Source organism: Xiphias gladius, chromosome 19, assembly GCF_016859285.1.
Source record: "Xiphias gladius isolate SHS-SW01 ecotype Sanya breed wild chromosome 19, ASM1685928v1, whole genome shotgun sequence".
NCBI lineage: Eukaryota > Metazoa > Chordata > Actinopteri > Istiophoriformes > Xiphiidae > Xiphias > Xiphias gladius.
The window spans coordinates 18331823-18358977 of NC_053418.1; the positions used below are offsets into that span (position 1 = coordinate 18331823).

A 27155-nucleotide genomic window follows, 5' to 3' on the forward strand; every position below is an offset into this window, starting at 1 on the left:
TTAAAGCTGTTGATGGGTACAATTAGGCAATTGAGGGTGGCTGATAAAAACTATGAATGTGTATATGTGTTTGTGTTAGTGTCAGGTTGGAAGAGGTGAAGGAGTTTCGACACTGACAGAAAATAAAAGCTGGGATGGCCTCGAGGGAAACCTGACAATGGCATAAACACCATGTCACTTAAAGTAAACACAAGGATCTATCAAGTCTCTGTTTTGATGTTATCGTCACCATACTGAATTTGCATTACATGAACATACTATATATGAGTGTTTTTAAGAGGGTTTTCACATGACAAGGACATCACATAAAAGAAAGCAGTTAGAACCTTGTCAAGGCCTTTACACACACACACACACACACACACTTACACACACACACGCGCACGCACACACACACACACACACACAAACACAGAGGGAGAGAGAAAAAGAGAAACAGCAAGAGAGAGAGAGAGAGAGAGAGAGAGAGAGAGAGAGAGAGAGAGAGAGAGAGAGAGAGAGAGTCTGACTGAAGGAAACAGAGAGAGACAGAAAGATACAAATAGAGAGAATAGCTAGTCTTCGTCCCAGTGTGAGAAAGCCCAGGAGATTGTGAGGCTGTCATGGACAAAACATTGCATGAATATTTAGCAGCCAAATTAAAATTACAAAATACTAAACAAAAAAGAGTAGGTGAAAGAAACAGAAAGAAAATAAAATATTCCTGAAAACACCAGTGGGACAAGTGCCCACCTTTAATCCCCCACTAGCCGTATCCTCATTGTGCCATCTCCTTAATTCTCCCTTTCCTTTTCTTCCAAGAGAAGAGATATGTCCTAAATAATGAGATGTAGTGAATCTAGCAGTAAATCAGTCAGATCAAGAAACTAGCAGACTGGCTATGCAACCAGGCTATCAGATCACAGGGACTAGCACAGAGTGTTAGCTAGCAGAGCTTAATATAGCGCAATTCTTTACAGTAACTTTTAAATGCTAAAGTTGCTAGCGCAGCATTTTATAAACTTGGCACTTAACCAGACTAGCCACATACAAGTCACCATTGGGATCTCAGAAAAGACAAAGCTTTAGATCAGAAATAAAAAAAAAAATAGAAACAGACTTTTGGTTGTTTTTTTTTATGTTGTACATCAAGCTGCAGAGAGCTGATGTATGCTGGAATCAACATAAGAAAATGCTAAATTTGTAACTGATCAGTGTAACTGATCTGCTAAATTTTTAAAAACTTTTCTAGGAACATGAGCCCAAATATCATATATAACTGTTGTCTTTTCAGTGTCATAGCCAAAGCAAGTTATCAGAAAAATTATTCAACAAGACTTCGCAAAAATCGCAAAAAACGTCCGTGACTAACTGACTGACTGGGTTATGAAGTAGCACCATTGGCCAGCTGTTGCTCAATTGGCTGTTGCTCACTCAAAATGAATTGGCGCAATTTCTAATATGTCATCAGTGGGTGCTTACAGGCAGTGTCGCCAACTTAGCACCTTTGTCACTATATTTACCAACTATTCAGACCCCTTTAGCAACTTTTTTTTTCAAAAAAGCACCTAGGGACAAATCTAGCAACATTTTGGATGAAGCTTAGCTACCTAAGAGAGTTGCCAGTCCCTCTGCATTCAAACTTCTATATGCATCTCATTCAACTGACCACATGGCAGCTGCATAGACGAGAATGAGTGCCTAACATTGTCTCTGATTGATCAGTTTAAAAAGTAAATATAGCCAAAATCAAAGCATAGCTGTTGTCTTTAATTTATGTGTATGGGGATTTTGTCAGATGATGTTGCGGTTATCAAATCAGGATTTCAGCACTGCAAAGCAGAAGCTTGGAAATGGCTTGGAAGTGACTGTTGGTTAACATGTAGTCTTAATGGGCCACGTTTCAGTCATTATTTCATACTTGTTCTGTTGTCTGACAACAGAAACAGAAAAACATGTAAAGCTTTAATGAGAATTTGGCTGTAATATTGTATATGTGAGCACAGAGAGTAGGAGAGAAGAAAACAGGTAAACCGGATAACACTAGGCAGAATGTAAATATGATGCGACGTGAATTTTCTAATTAGCGTATTACATTGTATAGCAATACTTAGCAACTTTTTGAGCAGGCTTTACTTACTTTCTATTGAGAGTAGTTGTTTACAGTAGTCCCACTGCCGTATTCAACTACGTCCTCAGTTTCACACATTGACCATACGGGGTCCAGGCATATACTAAGTATTAATCTAGTCTTATTTACCATTATATTATCTGTAAACATTCTCTACACCATAAACATCGTGTCCTGGTACCATGAATCTTTACAACTTATGGGTTATTTATGTGTGCTATATTTAAAGTTATCATGTGTATCATAATTTTAGGATTAAACAAAATTGCACAAAAGGAGCTCAAAGCCAGAGTGAGATTTTATCCCTTTTGAAGCACATTAACTACACTGTACATGAGTTTTCACTGCTTTTTATGTCACTGTTATATTTATATATATATAGACTAGATTTTAATCAAGCAGCAAGTAGCAAGCTAGCAGTGTACAAACATAAACTTCCCCACCGTCAACTATGACTCCTAATGCAACTCCCACCCAGTAAGGAAAACTAACCATGATCTAATTGGCTGTACACTGAAGCTTTATTATTTGGTAACTCTAGTCATTAAAACACTTAGAGATGATAAAGTGATGATCAATATGTGATGCAGGGTCCCAGTAAGACATCACAGTAAACCAAAGACTAGAAAATAAAGCTTTAACCTCAGAAGCCTTCATATAACCTATAAAAGACACACTGTAGGCCCATTTAGCTAAAGGGTACAGTTATAAAGACAAGAGGATGGCCAAACTTTTATTTTCATCCTCCCCTGTGCACCATTAATTCTTTCAAATCCACTTCCCTCCCAACATCTTTCAACCTATCCTCTGTCTCTCTTAAGGCTGGAAGGTCTGCATGCTATGCAACAGATCTGGTTCATCAGTACCATTGTCGTTGTATTGCCACACCTAGATTTAGCTATCAAGCCTTCTCCTTTCCCCTCTTTTCCTTGTGTTCTTGATATATAGAGGAGGTGGATAGTGCCCAAGGACAAGGATGAACCAGATTGTTAACAGAAGCAATACTTTTTCAAAGAAACTAAATGCTATTTATTTTTAATTGTCCCACCATGTTTCACACACCATCACTCTGCTGCCTGTCTCACTGAGGTGACCGGTGCTGGTGCTCCTCTGCATGTATTTTGTTTTTTGTATACTAATAAGTTTGTGTGCATGTATGGGTGTTAGTACTGTAAATACTGTAGCTTTAAAAAGTTGAATTTTAGTCTATATAAAAGAATGAACATGCAGATTTTCCAGCATGAACATATGTGAGATTGATTGTGCTGACAGGAGTGTATTGTGTGCCTCAGTGTGTCTTTATGTCAGTGGGAGGTAGGAAGGATAAGTGGAAAACTAAAACACTCACCAGCTCAACGAAAGACAGCCCTCCATAGCTGTGGGCCATGATGAAGACATTCTTGGCTGCAGCTTTGGACACAAAGTGGTCCCACACATATAGCACGTGTTCCTCGGAGGAACCATTTTCCTGCAACACAGAAAAGCCACTCAAATATTAGATCCATATCCAAACAGACTGAGGGAAACCTTATAAGCTTTAAGTCTGTCAACAAACTCTAACAAGCACAACTGTGCAATTAAGAAACATTTAAGGTGTCCAGCCTGAAACATCAATAGAGATGTCAGACTCTTAGAAATTTATTGTTACAGCATCAAATCTGGCACCCTAGGGCCAGCCAAAAAGAGAAAGGTATAAAAGAGAAACAAAAAAGTGGTGGTGGCCTGAGGTGATTTCTATAAAGAGCCACACTTCAGCAGATCAATAAGTCTTGCATATTGCAAATGCCCTAAATGTAAAACTCAATAGCCTGGGAGACGTAACGTTTAAATCTTAATTTGTACCCTGTTGCTGAATCGATGGCCCATCTATATGCCAGTAGAGGCATTATGGGAGGATACTAGGGGAAGGTCAAAGGAAAAAACAACAGAGAGGAGATATGTACAAATGCATATACAAAACACACACACACTCAGGTACAATGTTGCACCCATGCACATAATCACAAATAAATACACCTACATACTGTATGTTCTCATTCTCATCTGCATGCAGACAGTCATACACACACATGCAACTAGAAGACATGTTTAATTAACCAGAGATGTAAGTGCTTATCCAGGGCCGGTTGGTAAGAACAATAGTAAAAGTACAGGTGAGAAAAGGGCATCCATTAATGAACTTGTGACATTGATTTTAGACTTTGATTTCCTATCAAACTGTCTGGTTCACAATAGAAATCAAGAATACATTCCCACAAGAACTTACACTACACACGGAGCCTTGTCGACTAGAACACCTGTATTCCATAGATCTCAACACCACACTGTATTCAAGATAGCACCATACTGGATGCAAATATTATACACACACACACACACACACACACACACACACACACACTTCTCTTAATCAGTATACAGATGTATATAAAAAAGAATATTTTGAAATAAACAAACACATGGCCTATAGAGAATGTAACCTCATCTCTTAATTAAGAATCAAAGTTTTCCATGTGACGCCAAAACAAATAATTAGTGATATGAGGTAAAGGACAGAGGAGTGGTCCTAAGAGACTATCCTGTTAGTTTTTAAATGTGTTTTCATTTTAAAAAGTAAGATAGTATATTATCACAGTAAGATAATTACTTCAACATGTGCTCTCATAGAAGGTGGTAACTGATAAGAAAGTGTAGAAGACGTACACACATTACAGAAAATATGGTTTAAACTTTACTTTTAGAAGAAAGTAAGACAGCTTGTGATTTGATAAGATGTTTTGCGCTTGCACGCATGTGTGTACAAGTTTGTGTGCAAGTGTGTGTGTGCTTGCACTATATGATGATGTGTCGATGTGTGTTTTTGTTGCTGTGTTTGTCTGGAGGTAAATTAACCTGTCAGAGTGTTTGTGTTTACTGCTAGATTAGCATGAGGGGGTTGTAGTGTCAGGATCCACCTCCATTCACAGAGTGTGATGCAAGAGCAGGCAACTCTGCTCTGCCCTGCCCTTCTGCCATCAGTGCTGTGCACGTGTGCCTGTTTGTGTGTGTGTGTGTGTGTGTGTGTGTGTGTGTGTGTGTGTGTGTGTGTGTGTGTGTGTGTGTTATCCTGCGCGCACGGCAGGGCTGGCTGAAGCAGAGCTATCTGTCTGAAAGGCTGTGGCATCAAAGTCCTTTGAAGTCTCCCTTCTCTCTCCTTCGCCATGTCACCCTTCATCTGTGAAGCCTATTTCATTAGCCTGTCTCCCTGCCTCACTCCTTCCCTCTCTTCTACCTTCTTTTTGTCCTCCATTGACTCCACCCGTTCTTCTTCACACTCCTCCGTCTCCTGTTTTGTCCACCTCGCCACCAACCTTTTAGCCACAGCGTCTGACATGGAGACATTAGGCAGGGTTTGTCACTGTACAGGACATAACACCTGTATACATGTCTGTGACATTTACTACATCAAAACTTTGAAAATGCTGATCAGCTAACTGCAGCTAAATTGTGGCAATGATTGATAACTGACAAAATATTACTTTTCAGTCAACGTGACAACAAGATGAGAGTTTTTATTTACTGCTATACTATGAGTAATTGAAAAAAATTTAAGAAACATATTGCACGTTTGATGTCTTCATGGAGGCAAATGAGTTCCCCCGTGCTCCTGACTCCATCATCCAAGCTCAGACACAAACATACACACAACAACACATATTCTTTGCCCACACCCTCAGCGGCAGGCAAGAGAGTGACTGACTACCTGGGATGGCAGTGTAGTGAATTATCTAAACAACATTTGCATATTGTAGCAATTATTTCCTGGGGTTAATTAGCTGCAGTGGAGCACACCGCCCTGCGAGACCGGCTTCCTGTCACCAGCTCTCACACAGTATCTTAGCTTATTTATTTATTTTCCACAGTTTCCCCCCAGTTTGTTTGTGTGTGTGTGTGTGTGTGTGTGTGTATGTATGTTGTGACTGCATCTGCCAGCACTGTCAGAATAGCATCCCAACTGCACACCTGTTGCCAACATCCTTCAGCCATGACTGTCAAGGGACATTGGAGGGTGTGTACTGTTTGTGTGTGTTTACATACATAGCAATCCATACTGTCCCCACAGAGAATATAAAATACAAATCTGCTCCCTAGACAGTCTCAGGACAAGACAGTCTCCAGATGCTGACAGCTAACTATTATCAAAAAGAAATAAAAAACGGTGATAGAGCTAGAGAAAAAGAGGTAGATAATTAGAGAGAGAAGAGGGTGAAAGAAAGAGAGAGAGAGAGTAAGCATACATGTTATGGAGGGTATACAGTATATCTGTGTGTGTCAGGCAGAAAGAGACAGTAGTCTATGAGAGGAGAATGAAAGGTTCTCTCAGCTCTGGACTTGGAATTCACATTGCCATTGCCACAACCACACGCACGCACGCACGCGAACACACACACACTCACACACAAACACACACACACACACACACACACACACACATTTACACAAAAACTCACACACAGACATCCCATTGTGCATGCAAACAGAACTAATGTGCATTTATTGTCAGTCATCATGACCTCTTGTGCAGACAGCTCCCTATAGTACAATCTTGTGTAAGTACTTTCATCACACAGCTTGTGATTAAAGTGATATATACTCAGTGATTGGACAGCTTAGTCAGTACAGCGAGGATGCTGCCAAACACGTCTTTGAGCAATTTACATATTTTGCATTTTTGCATATGGGCTACATACACTGAGTTTTACACAGCTGCAAAGAATACAGTGAGTCAACTAACCGAAATTTGGTTTTAGGAAAATTCCTGTTTCCCAATCAACAGAACGCTGATTATGTGTTATAACTTACGTCACCATTAAAACTGCTACACAACCTGCTACATGACATTGTGCATGACTATCTACCCCACTTTCAGCCCATAAGTGGTTCCAACTGCTGAATGTGCTTTGCCTTCCAACTGTCTAGTTTCAAGAATTTGTTCAATTTAGCTCTTTCCATTACTAACACAATAACAACTCACACTCCATTCCAATGCCACACATAATTGCATGCATCCTTGAACATACACACACACACACACACACAGACACACACGCACACACACACATACACATATACAGGCAACCTCCAGTGCTGTATGCAGATTGCAACTCGCATACACGCACACTCTTTTGTTTCTTCAGAAGTTGTCCAGTCCAATACTTGCCCTGTGTTTATTCACTGTAATGAGAAGCAGAGAGAGGAGAGCGGAGGAGAGGAGTGTGCTGCAGCCAGAATAACAGCCCCAACGCCAACACAAACCAAGTGTCTGACCAACACAGGAAACAATGAATCTAACAACATCAACGCACCCTGACAAACAACCACTTCAGACCTCTCTGCTCCTCCCTTCTGCTCCTCCTCCTCAGTCATCCAAAACACACACAACTTCCAAATACTTCTGAGGAAGCTGGAATTTCTAGTTGGGAGACGGTGAACAGTGTGGACTGGACCGAGTCTGGTGGATAATAGCCAATGTACTTTTTACAGTCAGAAACCTTTCAGTAGGAGCCAGAAGTGTCGGGACAGTATCACAGGATGCCTAAACAACTTCGCTGGGTTTGGACTCTTTTGCCTGGGTAGTGCTGGTTCCAGTCTTGCAAAAAATGCCAAAAGTGTTTCAAGGTGTTGGAGTGAGAGCTGAAGTACCATCGAGAGTAATTCAAACACACATCACACAACAATATTATGCCAGAGTTCCTTCCTGCAAAGGAAGAGGTAGAAACAAATTACTCAAATTACACAGGAGCTCTCTCGCTCTCTCTAAATCACTTAACCTCTCTCATGGACAACCAAAATACACAGAAACAAAGGAACTCTGACTGACTAGCTGACCAATCTCTCTCAGTCTCTCAGTCTCCTCCGTCTCTCAGGCCACATACTGGGTAAACCCACCCCACTATACACTTTAATATATCCTGATCAGCACGGAACAGGATTGTTTTCATTGGGGCTAATGATTAAATATTAAATAAGCAATGTACATAATTACATGTTTGGTATTAGCAAAGAGATTATTACAATGAGTTAGTCTGTGTTTGTGTGTGCATAATTGCGTACATGTCTCTGTGCACACAATTAAAAAGTGGACCTCAACCACACCTGTTTGCAATTGCATTCTAATCAATGTCTGGGATGTGTAATCCTTCGCCATCTCTTTTCCTTTTTTCCTTCCCTTCCCGTCTTTTGTGTCTTTCTTTACTGGATTTAAGGCAGACAGAGAGCTGGAGTTAGCTGGAAGCTGTCTGGGAGCTGATGGGTCTGCTAGAGTGGGGGAAAGGAAGGTATGGAGCAAATTAGCGTCAGAGATGGGAAAATAATGACTGTGGCATTGTGGGTAATTAGCAGGTACGGTACCTATGGAGAGTTGGGAATATAATGATGTGAGAAAGAGACAGAGAAAAAGGGAGAATGAGGTGAAAAACGTGTGCAAGACTAACAAAAAGGGGGAAACTGCACACGTGTGTGTGTGTGAGATTGAGAAATATGTACGTGTGTTATTCAGCTTTGCAATGAGGGGATGTACAGTATAAGGAGAGAGACAATGAGTGAGAGAGAGAGAGAGAGAGAGACGAGGCCAGACAAGGGAGAAAAACTACAGTGTACATGTCATCCCAAGTGCAGATTAGCGTTCTCAGACTGTATACAATAAAATAGCATGACCTTGTTGGGGTCAGTCTGCTCTGACAATATTTGCCAGGGCATTGTTTCAAATCAATAACTCATTAACAAAGTACAAAGGAAGTTGCTGTGGGTTTGTGAGATCCTTTATTAGAAAAGAGCGACTGCGGGTCAGAAAGGTCATCGCTGTGACATCTTGGCTAGCCTCACGCTGCCGCCCGGATTGTCAGGTGAAATTACTGCGAGCCATTAATTGACATAAAGCAAAGGAGAGCGGGCAGGCAGACAAGGCTGTGTTTGTTCCAGTATGACCCTGAGGTGCTGTGTGTGTGTGTGTGTGTGTGTGTGTGTGTGTGTGTGTGTGTGTGTGTTTGTGTGTGTACGTGTGTGTGTGTGTACATCTGAGTGTGTGTGTGTGTGTGTGTGTGTGTGTATACACGTGTGTGTGTGTGTGTACGTGTATGTCTTTATTCGGGTCAGCATATATCCACAACAGAGTTGTGTGCAGAGAGAAAAAGAAAGACAGATAGAGAGAGAGAGAGAGAGAGAGAGAGAGGGCTCAGTGGGTGGGGAGGTGCGAGGGAGGGCAGGATGGATGTGTTTGATGGTTGACCTGACTAGAAGATTGGGAGCAGGGATCTGAGACTAGCTACACTGTTTCTGCCTCAAGCAAACACACAAATACACAGGTATGCGTACACACACAGATGTTCTGATCAACACATTGACACATATCTAGAAATGCTTGAACGCACTAACAAAAACAAAATTTGACAATCTCATTCCCTTTTAAATATTTGAGAAGTCAAATGCACTCACACACTAAATTCAAACATAAGGAGATAAATTAAAGCCCCCCACACAACACACTGTACTTGTATTGTGGCCTTAAACATGAAAACTAAGCTCAGATACAGACAGATACACATGTGCACAGGTCAAAGCTTTTTCTCTACCAAACTCATACAGAAATAAACACCCAAATAAAAAGATGGCATCTAGCCAATTTGTTCTCTGCAGCAAACAGTTGAGCTTCCCTCTAGCCCTAGTCATTGACCGCTCCTCTGACCAAGTTCAGAGGTTAATCAAGTCCCTACCTGTCCTTGGAATTGCTGAGCCTTACCTTTTGGTACGACCACAGGCCAAAGGTCACATAAACCCTGTCTGTATAATTGCTTGTGGGCCACAGATTGGGGCAAAGGTGACAAAGAGCAAAAACCCAGTCCCATAGAGAAACACTGTAGTGCCATGTCGAATACAATTACCTGTGTGTGCTTGTGTGCCCATGGCTTAATGTTTATAATCAAGTTTTGTTGTGTGTGTGTAGATGTTCGTGCATGTACATTAGTGAATCCTCAGGACGTTTTGTAGTACAGTTTGAACATGGGAATACAGGGCATCATCTGCTAAGCAAGACAAGAACAAGGATCTCAGCCGACCCCTGTGGACAGCTGCAGCTGGGAATAAAGGGACTTTGAGAGGCTGAAGCTACATAATGGACGCTCCCTACTTTAGGAAACACACACTGTACAGTCTACAAGAGTCACACCAGTATGACAGTACAAGACCCCCTGTTCACCAAGAAATTGGAGACCACAATACTCCCAAGAGTCCTGCCTCTGCACTGACAACAGAAAAACTCAATGATGTATGATATGCAGAACAAAATAAAAAAAATAAATAAATAAGTGAGTCTTATTTTCAACCTTTAAGAAAGGGTCTTACATCAACTCTAACCAGTGTGAGGGATAAAAATTGTTTAACATAAAGGAATTTAACAATGCCTTGAGTGTTAACACTAGCACAATGAAAACCCACTTTTTTTTCCTCCATTGTTGTTTAATGGTGCCAAAAGAATAATTGTGGAGAAAAGCAGAGAGATGTCATAGTGAAAGTATTCAACGTCCTTCATTCTCAGTCATATAGATCTCTCACTTGTGAAGTTGCATTAACGCCAAATATATAGAGAGAAAAAGAACAGAAGGAATTGCCTCAATCTGCTACTTCTAAATACTATTGGAATGAGGGCCTCTCGTGTCTATATCTCTCCCGGTACATTTAAAAAATATATAATGTGAGATGTTAAAAGGAAAAGCATAAAAAACTAAGAGAGAATGAGAGAAAAGTATTGCAGTCATTTATAAAAATAAGTAGTGCTTAAAAAAAGGCAAAGCTCTGTTTTTTGTCCCCCTTGCTCTTTTTTTTCCCCTTCTGCTTTCCAGGGCCTGCTGGCCTAATCCCAGCCAGCCAGCCTTGGGTGAACTCTTTGGAAGCTTCTTAAACCCGTGAATGTGCCTTTTGTTCCTGCCATTCCTCTGCTTGGCTGACAGAAAATAGCTAACTGGATTACTGCTAAAATTCAGAGTAAAGTGAACTCCCAAACTTCTATACGGCAAAGTGCTAAGAAAGAACCCCCCCAACCCTTCCACTATCCTCATCAGCATCCCTCCAATCAGACTTTCTATCCCTCCATCCCTCCCTCTGTTCTCTCTCTTTCTCTCTCCTACCTCAACCAACATCCCCCTAAAAATGAACCAGTGGTGTGTGATCTGGAGGAGAGGATAGGAGAGGGATTAGATAAGGTTGAGAGGTTGCACACTATGAACCCAAGGCTAAAAAGTAAGAATCCTAAAAGCAGTTAAGAGCTTATTAATGTGTGTAAGGAAGCGTATTAATCAACTCAGGGGGCTGGTGTGTATGTGTGTGTGTGTGTGTGTTTGTCAGTCTTTTTGAGTCAATATAATGAAAACGAAAATGTACAATATAATTTTATGAGTCCCATAGGTATAAATACAGAGCTTATGGTGTTAAATCAAGCTTATGGTGTTTTTTTGTGTAATGTTGGATTTCATTATATTATGAGGAGTAAAGGTATATATGTCAGCATGTGTGTTTCTGAATGGCTGTGTGCAGGTGGTCTGGCAGCTCAGCAGGAGCTAGAGTGAGAGGTGTAGTGAATAAAAAGGTCTGTGTATGTGTGTGAATGTGTGTGAGTGCACGTATCTTGGGTGGATGCTGTTAAAAAAGCTGAAAACAGTCCTGCTAAAGAGGTTTGATTTTGATCCACCACCCACCCTGACTAACAGAGGTGAAGGAAAAAGATTCACACACACACACAAATGTCAAAACCTTAGTTATTTTTCCACCTTCTTTATTCTTTTGTCTGCCGGTATGTGTGTGCCTTTGCATATCTGGGTATGTGTTGACGTGCATGCACGTGTATATGTGTGCGTGTGACAGCTTACTCAGGGCCAGACAGATGCAGAACAGTGGAGAGTAATGCAGTGCAGGAGGAGGTGTGGATGATAGAGGCGAGGTCATACACACCATCATCCTGCTGAATTCTGGGTCAAAGGTCAAAATTCAAGGGCCACCAACACAGAGCCAGCCTGCTCACTCATTAATCTTTATCCTGAGTCTTGCAATCCCCGCATCGAAGGACAAGTGTATTTGGCTGGAAAATCTAAACCTTCTACATGACCCCTATTTTTCTGGTTAATGAGGATAATTTTGTATTATCCTGCTGGTCTGAAAAAAATGACAGAAAGCATTTTTTTCCATCAATTTTTTAGATGCCATAAAATAATACTGTACTGCTATGGAGGGCTAAATTAATTATCAATGTGCTAGCCTAAAGTATATTAAAAAAAAATGTGACTTGACATGGCACTGGGCTGGTGTGGTATTTGCTTCAGTTACTCATTATGTTGCCTGTCCTGACTTTCATCTCACAGAGTTGTGAAAAGCCAAGACCGTTAAACTGCGCAGTATTTCTGAGACACTACAGTCTCAAAAAGACACACTGCTACTACATACCGCCCTTGTTTCAATGCATCTGTCCAGCATGCATTATGCAGACAAAGAAAGCAGAGCCTGATATCAAGATGTGAATCATACTTCATTTTTCCTTGTAGGATGGGGAAACCTTGGTTTGGACAGCGTTAAAGATCTCACACTGTTAACGTAACTGAGTGTTAAAGATTACAGGCAAGACGAAGGGAGGAAGAAAACACAGCATACATACACTCACCAAGCACTTTATTAGGAACACCACAACACTGTGTAGAGCCTCCCACTGCTCTCAAAACAGCCTCAATTCTTCCTGGCATTGATTCCGCAAGATGTTGGAAAAATTCCTTTGAGATTCTGGTCCATGTTGACATGGTTCCATCCAACAATTTCTGCAGATTTGTCAGCTGCACATTCATGCTGCCAATCTCCGGCTCCACCACATCCCAAAGGTGTTCTACTGGATTCACACCTGGTGACTGCTGAAGCCACTGCAGTACACCGAACTCATTGTCATGTTCATGAAACCAGTTTGAGATGACTTTTGCTTTGTGACATGGTGCATCATCATGCTGGAAGTAGCCATTAGAATATGGTAAATTATGGCCATAAAGGGATGCAGATGGTCAGGAACAATACTCAGATAGGCTGTGGCATTCTGAGATGATTTTTTGTTCACCACAGTTGTAAAGAGTGATCACTGAGATCACATTTTCCCCCCATTTTGATGTTTGATTGACTGAACATTAACTGAAGCTTCTGACCTGTATCTGCATAATTCTATACATTGCACTGCTGCCACATGATTGGCAGATTGGATAATTACAGGTGAATAAGCAGGCGTATACGTGTTCTTAATAAACCACAAGGTCTTCATGTCAGATGTTGTAAAGCAAGTTCATCAGCTGAATGATAGGGAAACAGCACACGTGTAAAGAAATGCAACAGAGTGAGATAGCACTGCGGCTAATTATCCCTTATTAAAGTGTGTGTAAAGGTACTGCCAGGGGGGGTTGAGAAAAAAAAAGCCAGCGTTGACAGCTAACACACTGCCCACTAGTCCCACAGCAGCCCTTACTCGTCAGACACCAGAGACTTGATGTGTTTCACACAAACACAAACACGAAATACACACCCACCCACACTCACAAAGGTACATGCATTACTGTGACGCCACTGCCATCAACCAAAGTAATACACAGTTAATCGACGAAAAACACTTTTCTATGATACCCTGCGATAATCTTACTGAATGAAAGCTTTTTTTTTTTAAATGGCTGGACCCTGTTGAAGCAGCAAATTATGAATTTTGTTGGCAGGAGTGAAAGTAAAGACATCTATGAGGAGGACATTGTTTCCATTTCTCATCACTTTGGCCATATTTATTTTCACAATGAAACTACATTTACGCAAAGGGTAGCTTCCTGTGTTTGACCACAGGGTAAACTGGCCGGGCTAGGTGCCTCGAGCCGTGTGTACGTGCATGTGCATGTGTATATGTGTGGGTGTATGATTAAGGGCTGTACAGTCAGTGTAGCATGATAAGAATGTTGCAGTGTGTTTGCTGAATGTGTGTTAGGGAGATAATAATCCCAGCGGTCAACAAGAGTGAAGGGCCAGAGCTGCAATGACCAGCCCACCATCTGAGAGAGAAAAAGAGAGAGAGGAAAAGAGGGAGAGGACGAGGGAGAGAGGGAGGTAGCCATGTGGTTAACACTTGCTCACTGAGAGGCGACTGGAGCACGGCCAACCTCTTCACACACAGGCTGACCACACAAGAGCCTCTCTTTCTCCCTCTGCCTCCCATCCTCCCTCCATCCCTTCTTACCTAACATTTCCTTCCCTTGCTTCCTCAGCTAGCCGCCTCCCACCAACCTCCTCCCAGCACCTTCTTAACTCTTTTGTCTCCTCCAAATTTGCCCAAATTCCTCCCTCCCATTTTCTCACCTAAGTTTCTTCTCCTAGTTCCTCCTACAACCCTAAACTGTCACTCCGTCCGCCTCCCCCTATCATGCCTGTTTTTGATGAACATCTGTCTTTCTGTCCCTCTGCCCAAGCTTTCCAAACATTTCCTTCCTGCCTTCCTTTTCTGTCTCTCCTCGCTCTCTCCATCCCTTGCCCCCCCTCTCCCTTCTTTCTTACCCGTATAGGGATCCGTTCAGTCTCTGTCTCCTTCTGTGGGTTACGGTACTTCTCATAAAATTCTCTCTTCTTTTTGCCCTCTTTATCATCTTTGCGTTCCCTCTTTTCAGCAGGTTCGTCTGAGGGTTCGGTAGGAGAGGGTAGGGGAGAGGACTTGACTGGCTTCTCCATCTCCAGGTAGTTCTCATTGGGGTTGAGCACCATCACACCATAGCCCTCCTAAAACAGATAAGAAAGATAAATATGTGTATGACATCCATAGCATGGATGTTTTAGTGTTTAGCATCTATCATATTTTATACATTCACTGTTTTCTATATAACTATCTATATTTCTGTAGTATACTATTACACACTACAACAAACACTATAGACCTTTTTATAACAAAGTGCTTAATAATCAAAACAAAACTTAAAAATGAACCAGGTTGAGAAAAAGGGCAATCAAAATAGAGCCACAAAATGTCTAGGGAGAGGACTTGATTTCTACAGTATATCAATAAAATAAATGTTTCTTCAGGTTGAGAAATGTAGAGAGCATGGCATATATATGTGTGTGTGTGTGTGTGTGTGTGTGTGTGTGTGTGTGTGTGTGTGTGTGGGTGTGTGTGCACGTGCGTGTGAAAGAGATCTGTAAAAAAAATATTTTGTGTATTTTTTTTTCCCTTTAATTCCTTAAATGCTTTGATTTTTTTTGTTCCTTTCGAAAATGCCTGTATTAACTTTATTAAATCTAAAATGTAATGGTTTGAAACAAACATTTTTGTTGTTTTTTTAGTTGATAGTTCTTATTTTTTTTACTTAGAATAAAACCTACTACGGAAAGTTGGAATAACACTGCGTGATAATCTTGGCTACATTGAAGCTCAAAAACTTGACCTGTTCAGTCTAGGTCTGGTAGTGGCTCATGGTGTTTAAGAAAGAGCTCAGTAGTGGATATCGATGAGCAAATAATACTGTAACAAAACTTAAAAGACACAGATTGTAAGGTGACTGGGGAAAAGATGTAAATCCAGACTGAAAGAAATGGCAGAGAAAGAGACAGATGAGAGAGTGTTACTGCAGGGACGAGCCTGAGAAGTAACTGGGAGATTGGAATTCAGCGCCGGAGGTTTCAGTCGGTGAGTAGCATTTAGTGAGTCCAAAGGCCATGTGTCACTTAATATCAAACCCAATCGATCCCACCATCACTCAGCGAAAGAGTTAGCCACAACTCCATATGTATCCGTGTGTATGTGCATGTGTTTCTTTGTATGTGACTGGAAACTTCTACAAACAGCATTCAAGATAAAATTCTAAAGTTTTTTTTTTAAAAGTGACAAATTTTTGGCATGACAATAAAATTTGAATTAATATTAATAATCAGTCCAAAATGCCAAAAAAAAAAAAAAAAGACCTATAAAGAGGAAAATTTTAAGAGAACAGAAACCCAAATGGTTACAATACGAGAGAACTAATGAGGGGAAATGTATTGCGGAAAAAAGGAAGTTTTTTTGTAGCCTTTAGTGACTTCTTCAACTTTGAAGCCATTTTAATTAACTGTGTTTATTGTCCGAAGCACTCTGAAACTAACGCAGGAAATGGATGGATTCCTGTTTCACTTAGGTTGTGCTTTTTACACACAAAAGCTTATGGGTATACGCCTGTGCAAACACACATCACACAGAAGACACACTAAGGAGAACGAAAGATATCCGTGCTGACAAAAAGACCTTCAGCAGATGTGAGAGGGAGTTAAGAGAGGCAGCGTCGCTCAGCTTCCACTGCAAATCACCATCACACACACTGTATTTTAAAGGAAGCATGTCTCCTCTTCCTTAATAAGTGTTAACACTGTGCTTGTCTGCCATTGACGCAGCATGTGTGCGTGTCCCTCCTGTGCCCATCGACATCAAACCTGCCACACACCCCTTCCCTTAGCACCTGCCGTGTGTTGACAACGGCAAAATGACACTTTCTCACTTGTTCAGATTATGAAATTAGTCTGATTTTCACTCCCTTTCAAATTCAGACAAGGCTGTACTTCCCTTGCTGGGAATAAAGATTATTAACTTAACATTTTAACAGAGAGGAAATTTGGACAAAAATAATAGCTTATTATTAAATGTAAAGCATGCGTTTTAAGTTAATTTGCCTTTTCAGCAGCTTTTAAATGCCACTGAAAATTCAACAAATGTTTCTCATTTCAGCTTTAAACATTTTCCACTACATAATGACATGTGCATGATCATGGAATGAAGTTTTGTATCTATTGTAGAAAGTGATTTATGACTTTAAAAACTACATGTCCATTTTATAGTATGTATACAAATCCTGGGTATATAATGTTTTTTCAAACCTGGATTTTTACCTGTCTGTGTGTCTATGTGTGTGTTTACACAGCAGAAAAAGTGAAGTTGGACAGGTAATGGATGAGGATTTATTAGGGAGACTTCATTTGGCTTGCAGACATCACAAAGTAATTTGTACATACATAAGTTCAGACACACAAGAGCGCATTCGGACAGATGAATTGCCGGAAGAAAAAGAAATAGGAGTGGATGACAAAAGGAGAGGAGAGAAGAGAGAGAGGGAGACAGAGAGGGGAGAAAGAGTGAGAAACAGAGATATATAGATGGATTGTAAAATGATAAGCCAGACAGAAAGACAAGGAAGGACTTACAGAGAGATATAGTCTAACCAGATCCACACCAGCTTTGTGCCACTGCCCACTGGTGGCAGTCCGATAAAATAACTGACAAGACCAGTTCAGCAACAACATTATAAAAGAGATCAAATTTAAAATCAATAAATGATTCATTTCAAAACTGTTAAATATATGAAAAAACTAAACAATGAGAGAATGAGAAGTCCATTGCACTGCAAACACATTTTCCAAATCAAATGGGAGGAAAGAAAGACAGAAATAAGATGAAAAGCCTCTTGTACTTCAACACCATCATAACACTTTGTGTACATTTCTCCTTTCCCCTAATCCTGGTTCAGAAGGCCAAAAGTTAATGGTTTAGCAGCACTGGTCCACATTTTCTGGTGCTAACCCAAAGTGGCCTAAAACCATGTTTAGTCTTCAGTGCTGTTACCCTAACCCTTATTAGTCAATAACCCTTACTGGCCTTAGGCATACTAATGCTAACTTCAAGTGGCCCAGCTCCTAGCCTTTTGCATCCTTATGTTAACCCTGAGTGGCCTATAGCCTATCACCTTTACTTTGGCTAACACACCTAACCAAGCTAACAGTGCTAACCCTTTCAGCTGTCCAGTCACCCAAAAGGACATTGCTGTAAAGGCATGTCGTCGGCGTATTTAGTCTGGAGGACCAGGGCCATCGACTTCACCTCTATGTCGGAAACAATCATTTACTTGAACACTGAGAGGTCTGTGTTGGTGTCAGGAGACCACTGCTCGCCCTGTCCCGTCACTTCCTCCTCTTATTCTTCTCTCCATCAACCAAAAATATAACAGTGAGTCTGGTGCTGGTTGAATGGGCACAACAATGCAATTGTGAAATTTTTTTCTTGACATTTAAAAAAGAAGAAAAAGCTTTGATTGAAATAAGGTTATTTTGTAAATGTGATTATATAATTTAAGTATTATATCTTGCTACTTTGATTTTCTAATTGGATATATCAAACCTATCTACATACACAAAATAACAAATGTTTTAGAAGAGAAAAACACGATATTCAAATTAAACAAAATGTCAATGCTTTCCCCAAATCCCACAGAACTAACTTCCCACACAGAGCTCATGTTCATCATCCCAGTCTTTGTGTTGTTTTGTGACAGCTAAATCTCTCTGCCATACACCCTTCTAAAGTTGGGTCATTTGGTCTTTGTGTTTCTAGCTAACAGTTAAGTCTCTCCCACACACACACACACACACACTGGATACACCTGCTAAATCTGATCTTTGTGTTGTGATGTGCTGTCAAAGTGTGAATCTTACACAAATGCACACTGCAAACCTTGGGTCACCCTGCTTTTTATACTACTAAATCTCTCTCTCACACATTGCTAACACTGGGTCACTTCTCCTTTGTCCTATACACACACACACTGTCTCAAATAAAGCAGACACACATGGTCCTCTAGCGTTGGGTCAGTCTTGTCTTTCTGCTGCAGTATGCAGGCTAAGTCTCTTCCCATGCCCTGTGGGTGCCCTGTGCCACCACCACACTGAGTCCCTGCCCTGGGGCCAGCGGTCAAGAGGGTCGCCCCGACCCCTCTAAAAGGGGGCACCCCAACCCCCATCACCCTGCTCCGGACGCTCCTTAGCACTCCTTTGTCGGCCTGTCCCACACCAGATAGCACAACAAAGGCTGCCGCTGCTACGGAAACCAGGGCTTGTCTCATCATCGTGATGAAACCCTTCCTCCGTCATCTCCACATGCAAGATTGTGAAGCCCTTAAAAACCCAAACACCACTTACTATCCGTATGGTATTGAGGAAAAAATTAATATAAAAGGAAAACATATAGGCTTTAAGCTGTAATATACATATCATGATATTATGTATTATTTGTAATTTATTAATATAAAACCGTATGATACTGTGCTGTCTTAACAATATTGGAAATACCTCTTTGATGACACTGATGTGCCCTCTCTATGGTCAAATTAGATGTCATTTGTCCACTAGAACTTTGATGGTAACAGATCATTATTTTCTCTTCCAGTCACGTAATTTAAAAAGAACGCGGCAGACAATGTGAATGTGTCTCTGTGTATGTCTACATGTGAGTGACTACACAAGTAGGACGGAGAGTAAACAAGATGTCCCTTTAAGACAGCAGCGCCTCTATTTTTCCAGTGGCGTTGTAATGAAATGAAATGTGTCTAATGTGCGGGAGCAGGGAGAGAGGCGGCCGGAGTGAGAGGGTGTTTCATCTGTGCGTGTGGAGCTCAGCGAAGCTTTGATGTGAGAGCTCTCATGTAGTGAGCAGGGCTTTGGGCACAGGGAAAAGGACAGCACTTGACAGGTACAAAGCATGGCTGATAGCGGTCACGGGTGCATGCAGTGAGGAAAGTGGATGGTATGCTTGCGTGAATTTGAGGTTGTATATGTGGCTGTTTGCTGAATAGGAGCATATAAATGCTCTCATTCACATTGCACTTGTATTTTAATGCATTTGTGTATCCATGCGCATGCATTTTACATCACAAGAATCGGCATGCAATCTATAGGTGTCCATTGAAATTGGCTCTCAGGCAGCTTACTTTATTAGTTTTCTGTTGTGGGGCTGTTAGGATCAGGGCAAGCGGCGCTCCCTTTTCTCAACAGCCCTCACTCCACTTCCTTGTTTCAGCAATACACAGCTCCTGATTTGCTACTCAGGCTTGACTGACAAGGAGGAAAGGGTCACCCAGCATGGCATACCCAATAAGAGAAGTAGGAGGGGAGGGATGTCTGCAGGCTATAGTCATGTTTGAGATCTGAACAAGGCATAATGGCTGACCGAGAAGAAAAGCTAAGTTCGAAAATAAACTGTGGCGTCTCAGTTAACATTTCAGTTACTAGTGGCTGAAGTGACATCAAATACAAGAAAAGTACAAGTAAAACTGTTTACAGGAAGACAGAAAAAACAGACTATTCCTCAATAAAGAGCTATGAAGGAACTGAGAGGGAAGGTAAATACTGTAATAAGTACACTCTCGCTCTCCCTCTCTGTCAGGGCCACCCTGCTCTGTGTGACCTTGTCTGTCTCAGTCTCTACATGAGCTTTTTTTTTTTTGCATGCAGGGCCCCTTTATCCATCCGATCCACCTCTTTTCTCTCTCTCTCTCTCTTTTTTTCCCGCTCCCCCTCTCCCTGAGGCTGACATACCACACAGATCGCACAGTACTGTCAGATTAAGTCACGGTGCCCCCTTTCTCATTTTTCTCACCAATCTGAGACCCCCCATACCCACCAAGCATAAAGCTATGTTTCAATGAGAGCAGAAGGGTAGAAGAGTACTTACTGTACCACAGAGGCTATGAAAAGACATGTGTCGATCTTAGGGATGATGTGAGAGGGGATGATTTGGGATTGTCATCAGACTGCCATCTTAAAATCAATCATCCGCTTGATAACTAGTGATACCCAGGACGCCATGTGCGTACTTCAAGGGAAGATCTAAATGTTTTTAAATGTGATTATCCTACATTTCTTTAAAAAAAAAGACTGCAAAATGTTCAGGTTGGTAAAGAAATATAGCAAGATAATGCGCTAAAATTAAATCATAGATGAAGACATTGGTACAGAAACTAAGTGGCATAAATCGCAATACATACACGACATGCATGTGCTCAACTTGTATTTTTTTGGAACCTCTGATTAACTCCACATCCCTGTATGTTTAAGCAATCAATTCAACAGTAAGTTGAAAAAGGTAAGACAAACTGGAGCTTCATCTCCTCATCTGCCCTCTGAGTTCATTTTGAACAAATCGCCCAGTGCATGGGTTTCTCCTCTCATAAAGAGTACACATTTAATTAAGTTTCTTTAGATTCAACTTTTCACTTCAAGTTCAAAGACTGTATTCGGCGCTCGCTTCCACTAATGTAGTCATAAACTAATTTGGTCAAAGTAAATAAGACTGTGGTAATGATTATCTTTTCTTGATCTTAATGAGCACAAATAGTTTAGGTCAAAATAAGAGGCTAACCTTTGGAGCTAGTCAAGTAGTTGTGTCTGTAATAAGCAGCAGAGTTTTTAACCTTGGCATGGATGTCTGGGATCATTTGGATATTGTTTTTATGTGGAGCTGAATATTTATAAATGAGTTCAAAGTGGAGCAGTGGGGTGGAGGAAGTGAAGAGAATAGCAGAGCTTCTGATCCCTGATGCCTCAGCTTCTTTTCATGCTCGCATTTACATTTCTTTCTGTCTTACTTTCTATTTCTCTCTTCCTGTTTCGCTCCCCCCGACCTGTCTATTTTCAGCACCTTAGTGAAAGGGTAGACATAAAGACATTCACACAAACACTGTTGAGTAACCCACTCAGTGCAATGCCAAAGTCAGTTTTTGTGTCAAATATTTATCATGCTTAATGTCTGTGAATCTTTGAATTTGTTCAGCCACTATTTATGCTCAATGGTTGATCAAGCATCCAAGTATCTGGACAGACACTGCCACATAAACACACACGACACTGATACACACAAGAGTTCGGAGGCCTGTCTCATCTGCTCTCAGCACGACATACACAGAGGGAGGTGCGGGGTTGGGGGAGGGGGTTGCTAGATTGGGGGTGGATGTAGCATTAATCACCGTCCAGGTGGAAATTGTCAGAGTATTGATTGTGCAAGTAAATGTTACACAAGTCATTTGTCAACTCTTTTTTTTTTTTTAAACAGAAGACCTACGTGTCATTCACAAAGACACAACTGTGAACATAAACTCACCGACACTCATGTTTTAGAGCTGTCTAACCAGATGTGTGATTGGCTCCACTGGCGCCACTTAACAGTCATCCAAATATCTTAGTGTTTCTGAGGGCTTCATGTGTCATTATATCTTTTTACACTGAAATCTTTTAACAATTAGACAAATTTAAAAAATCTGAAAATAGAATATTAAAATGAGTCGTGTGCCAGCCCTGCTGTGTTGCTTTGGCAGATCATCAAATTTGTGGCATAATAAATTAACAATATTTCAAGTGTACTTTAATATTAGAATACACTAACACATCCAAAGCGTACAGTTAACAGGAAGAGTCCTCAGCCCACAGAGGGAAAGCTATGGGGAAATAAATACAGGAGGCTTATTCTGATGCTGTTCCCATTTTGATTTATATATTCTATATTGTCTCCCCTAAGCATACACATGTATTTTTAATGCGGGCACAGAGGTATAGATCATGGAATGATAGGTGCCTCCCTGCCCTCCTGCCTAACTATATAATGTATAAATCAGGGAGAGAGGGGAGCAGAGAAGGGGAGTCAGAGAAGCTACAAAAAGAGGGAAACCAGGAGTAGTGGAGGCGTCCCAGGAGCAACCAGGTCCTGAAGGCCACTAATGACTGCACAGAAGGAAGGAAGACAAAGCCTGAGTTGAATGGGCCCAGGAAGGAAGGAACACGATGCTAAATGAAGATGATGACTATAATGATGCTGATTATAAAGAATTATTTGGCTGATATTCAAAATCTCATTTCTGAACGAGAATGGACCAAAATAAGGCATCTGACCTCCGCAATGACAGTGAAATATCCATCTCTGACAATCATGATGTTAACACTGACACTAAATGACACCAAAAAGTGAATATGCCTTTCAGAATTTCCACCACAATGTGAATTCTTAAAGAGCGCTATCGATGAATGTTTCTACTTCACCATCTGGACAGGTAGTTAGTGCGTTAACACACATGAACACACACACGGTGGGTGCAAGACGCATGGCCATATGTACAGACTGAGCCAACCGGGGTCAATGGTAGGACACCTCTAAACATTGTAGACACGTTAACACATGTATCCATGCATGTGTATGCACAGAGCTAGGCACATACCCATCAACATGGTAAAATAATACACAAGCACATGTGTGTACGCCATGGTAAATTACTAAGAAAAAAAATAGGGTCCATCTGTCTGGTAAAATAGAAATAACTTCTCATTACAGTTTAATAGATTATGTTTTAATAGTTACTATTTGCTATTTAGCATGTGCCATTTCATGAACTATTTTGCAAATAATTAGATAATAGATCATGAAAAAGGAATTATGACTGCTCAGTTGTGTTGAAAAAAAAATGTAGGTATGCTGTGTTGGGTGTCATCTACCAGTAATCAGCACTGTGTTGGTGAATAATGAGACTATGCTGTTTCGCCCAGGGTATTAATCTCACTGAACATCACAGGACCACTCTGACCTCTGTGGGCCAAAGGTCAAAGAGGAATCCCTTCACCCCTGCCCTGTTATTGTGACCTAGAAGGGAGAGCCACACAGAGAACTGGTGGTCCTGCCAACGTTGCTGACTGTTGCTATGTGAGGTGTGTGTGTGTGTGTGTGTGTGATATTTCATGTTAAGTGTGACCTTTTATGAGATTAAATTTGCTAGGTTATATGTGTAAAATATTAATTTCTATCTGCAGTGGTATTGTACACTGTGACGGTGTAAGAGGCTACAATCAGGAAACCGGCAATAAATCTGAAGACCACAGTATTAGCACACATAGACACAGATCCACAATGACACACACACGCACACTCCAACAAGAGTACAAGAGTCTGACCTCTTTCTAAGTGGAGTTGCACCACAGGTCTATGAGTCACGGGAGGTCGCCACAGCCAATCACAAGCTGTGTTTGAAGTGTGAAGGATAAACACTATGGCTGCTCTGTCCTGCCATTTACTCTGCTTACTTTCAAAGGATGTAACTTGGAGAAGAGGTGGCGGAGAATATAGTGTATCTGTCTTTGCGTATGCATGTATGTACATCTGTGTGTTCCAGCACATTTTCCATAGTGTCATTACAGCCTGGCTGGTTTTATGCTTCACAGCACACACATGGAGCTACGCATGTAGGTTGGAATCCCCTTCATCCTCTCACCAGACGGCCAAATACACACAGAGAAATCCATGCTGTGGCAACTAAGGAAACCATGCATGGAGCAATAGACATTTTCCTATTAACCCGATGTAGCCTTCAAAAACGGTTGAAAGCAATTAACCATGGAGAGCGGCTGTAAAACACACACATTCTCTCTCTTTTCAGCTCTCTCTCACAGACACAGGCCAACCCCATCAACCCCACCGCCACCACAATCCTCACTAGAAGCTCTTTCAAATCTACTACTTTTTTTAAGACCACCTGTTGTCTATTATTTTTACATACTGCTTTTCTCATAAATCATAACACTGGGTAATTAATCAAGCTGTCAAAACAGGGACTGGAGGTCACCTGGAGGGGTCGGAGGTGGTTGCAGGGCCGATGGAGGTCAGGGTCACACCGCATTCCTCATTATCAAGTTGGGATGGGAGAGGGGCCAGGCAAACAAAAGCGAAAGCAGATGGGGGGGAACAGATGAAAAAGAGGGCTAGAGAGACAGAGAGAGAGGGAGAAGTAGATATTGACAAAGAAAAGTGAAAGAAGCTGTCAGCTGCCAACAGATGAAGACAGGGGAGGCATCACATTAAGAGGTGGAAAAAAAAGGAAGAGAAAAAAGAAAGAGGCATGAAAACAGAACAAAAGAAATCTACAAGATGTTTCTACTGTATAGACCTGAAATTGGCTGAAGAGAGGAGAAAGAAAGAGGAAGGAGGCAGAATGGTGTGGTTTCTTCAATGAGAAAATAGGGAATCAGCTGTGGAAGAATGATTGTTATCTCGTTCTCTTTCCTAGAGTGTGTGTATGTGTGTGTAGGTGATGAGAGAGACTGATATCTCTCTCAGAGGACTGTGTATCGGTGTCTCAGTGGGTTGAGAGCCAGTTCAGAGACAGGACCACGGGCCTGGAGTGGCATGTCACCGACTCCACAACACACACTGCTGATTAGATCACACAGATTAGATTGGCACATATACACACAGATATACACCCCCCCCAAATAATGCCCACAGACAAAGAAGCTGAACTAATGCACTGTCTATTGTCATGTTACTTCTGTAGCCAATGAAGAACAAGTTGTTTTATTTGGGAAACTAGAGAGAGGAAATTTAGAAAATTACCCCATCATATTAGCTTACTGATAGGTAAAAGTTTTCATATGTCTTCCTGGTTTAATTAACATGAAGTACATCATTATGTGCCAAAACGTGCTGACAATCAAGTAAAATGAATTACAGCATCTCACTATGTTGAGTGTGAATAGGTAATGTTAAGTTATGGGTGTAAAATCAACAAGATGAAAAAAAAAAAAAACCACAGGGGCAAGATGCTCAGTAGGCTGGATGAACGGACTGGGACAGACGGCTGGAATGACGGAGAGAGGAAAAGATTAAAAAGAACAATTTAAAAAGTGCAAATGCCGCGGAACTCCTTTTGCTATGTTTGCGTCCCCTCCCAAACCCTGTGTAGAGCACGAATTCTCAGGCGTGGCTCGCTCTATCAAAAACATCACTCTTGAATGAGGCGCCGACCATTGCGCAAAATTAGCTGTCAACCTTTCCTCAAAATCTTTGTTAATCTTGTTTCCAGTGTTTGCAGATTTATCAGCACATGCATCAATGTCAGCTCCTTGGTTACTGAGCCGCACTACTTGGAAGAAGATATAATTAAAAATGTTTGGGGTGTGGGGGGTGGGAGGGGAGGGGAGGGCTGCTGAGGAGTGGGAGCGCTAGGGAAGACGGGCGGGGGGATGTCTGGGAGGAGGAGGGTGAAGTCTTCCTCTCTTCTCGTAGTTTCCCCAGGGAGCCTGTGGAACACAGAGCCAGTGATAACACACAAAACGGCTCGGCCGCCCCTCTCTTCCTCACTTTCTTGCTCTCTGGTATAACCCAGGTCAGCGCATGCTGCTATCTCTTTAATGACACTAGTTCCACTGATCTGGCCATGGTCAGGAAACTGGTCTCACTGTTAACCGCTGCTTGATACAGAGGAAAACAACAGCTAAATGCATCCATCTAGTGCTATCGCTGCCTCATCAACAATTTGATGCACAACAAACCTATCCAGAAGGTTTCTCACACGGGTGTCATAGCTGGTGGGGGAGGACAAGCAGAAAGACAATCATACAGTACACAACATGCATCATTTTGGAGAGAGCCACTATGACATATTTAGTACAACTGAAATTCTGTGAGGATGTAAAATCTGCTTGTGTTCACCGACTTAAACTAAAACACTTTGACATCTGTAGGGGCGGTGATGAATTACACTGTGGCACCACAGCTTGATTCTTGATAAGTTTCCAGCACATCTCTTATTATCATGTGGCTTTTCAAAAACCATTACTCGCCCATCCAGCTTGCATCAAGGGACAAGGGACATCATGCATTAGAAATTCAACGTTGAAGTCCTCCCTGCTAACTCACAGATACAAACACACACCCAACATGCATATACACATGTATGCAAAACCACACAAACAAACACACACACCCCTTTGGGAGTGCAGTTGTGTCGCTGAGACATCCCGGAGAGCCGTGCCACAGTACCAGCAGGTTTCAGGGCTGTGTGGACAGAACTCTGGCCACAGACATGACAGCTTGGGAGACAGCTCGGGAGGATGACAGACACATGTTTAAAACATAGCGCATAAATGCAAACCCCTTATGAGATGACACCTAACATAGCAGCCCTCTGTCTTACTCCCAAAAGAATGGGGTGTCAAAGAATTCGACAAGTATGCACCCCTGTGTGAATATCCATTACAGAAATTGGAAAAAAGAACACAGGACAAACTGTGTGTGTATCTACTGTGGACACATGGGTGATCACATCTTAGCTTGCACATGGTCAAGCTGGCGGAATGGGTTAGCTGACAGTTAAGTAGAGGATTTTAAGAGAGGCAAGAGGTATCTAATTTTTTTTCT

The 27155-nt window shown here is 41.5% G+C and overlaps 1 protein-coding gene across 9 annotated transcripts in view; it reads right to left on the minus strand.

Moving 5' to 3' along the window:
• fam172a (family with sequence similarity 172 member A) overlaps window positions 1-27155 on the minus strand; it is a 156184-nt gene that overhangs the window by 79827 nt on the left and 49202 nt on the right. For 8 of the 9 annotated variants that reach the window (XM_040155506.1, XM_040155502.1, XM_040155504.1 and 5 more), the window contains 2 exons: window positions 14696-14914; window positions 3459-3578 (listed from right to left, as the gene is read on the minus strand). The exons of the other annotated variant lie outside the window; for it this stretch is intronic. In XM_040155506.1, the coding sequence (XP_040011440.1) occupies window positions 3459-3578; window positions 14696-14914 (339 nt within the window). The remainder of the gene's footprint in view (window positions 1-3458; window positions 3579-14695; window positions 14915-27155) is intronic. 9 annotated transcript variants of the gene reach the window in all.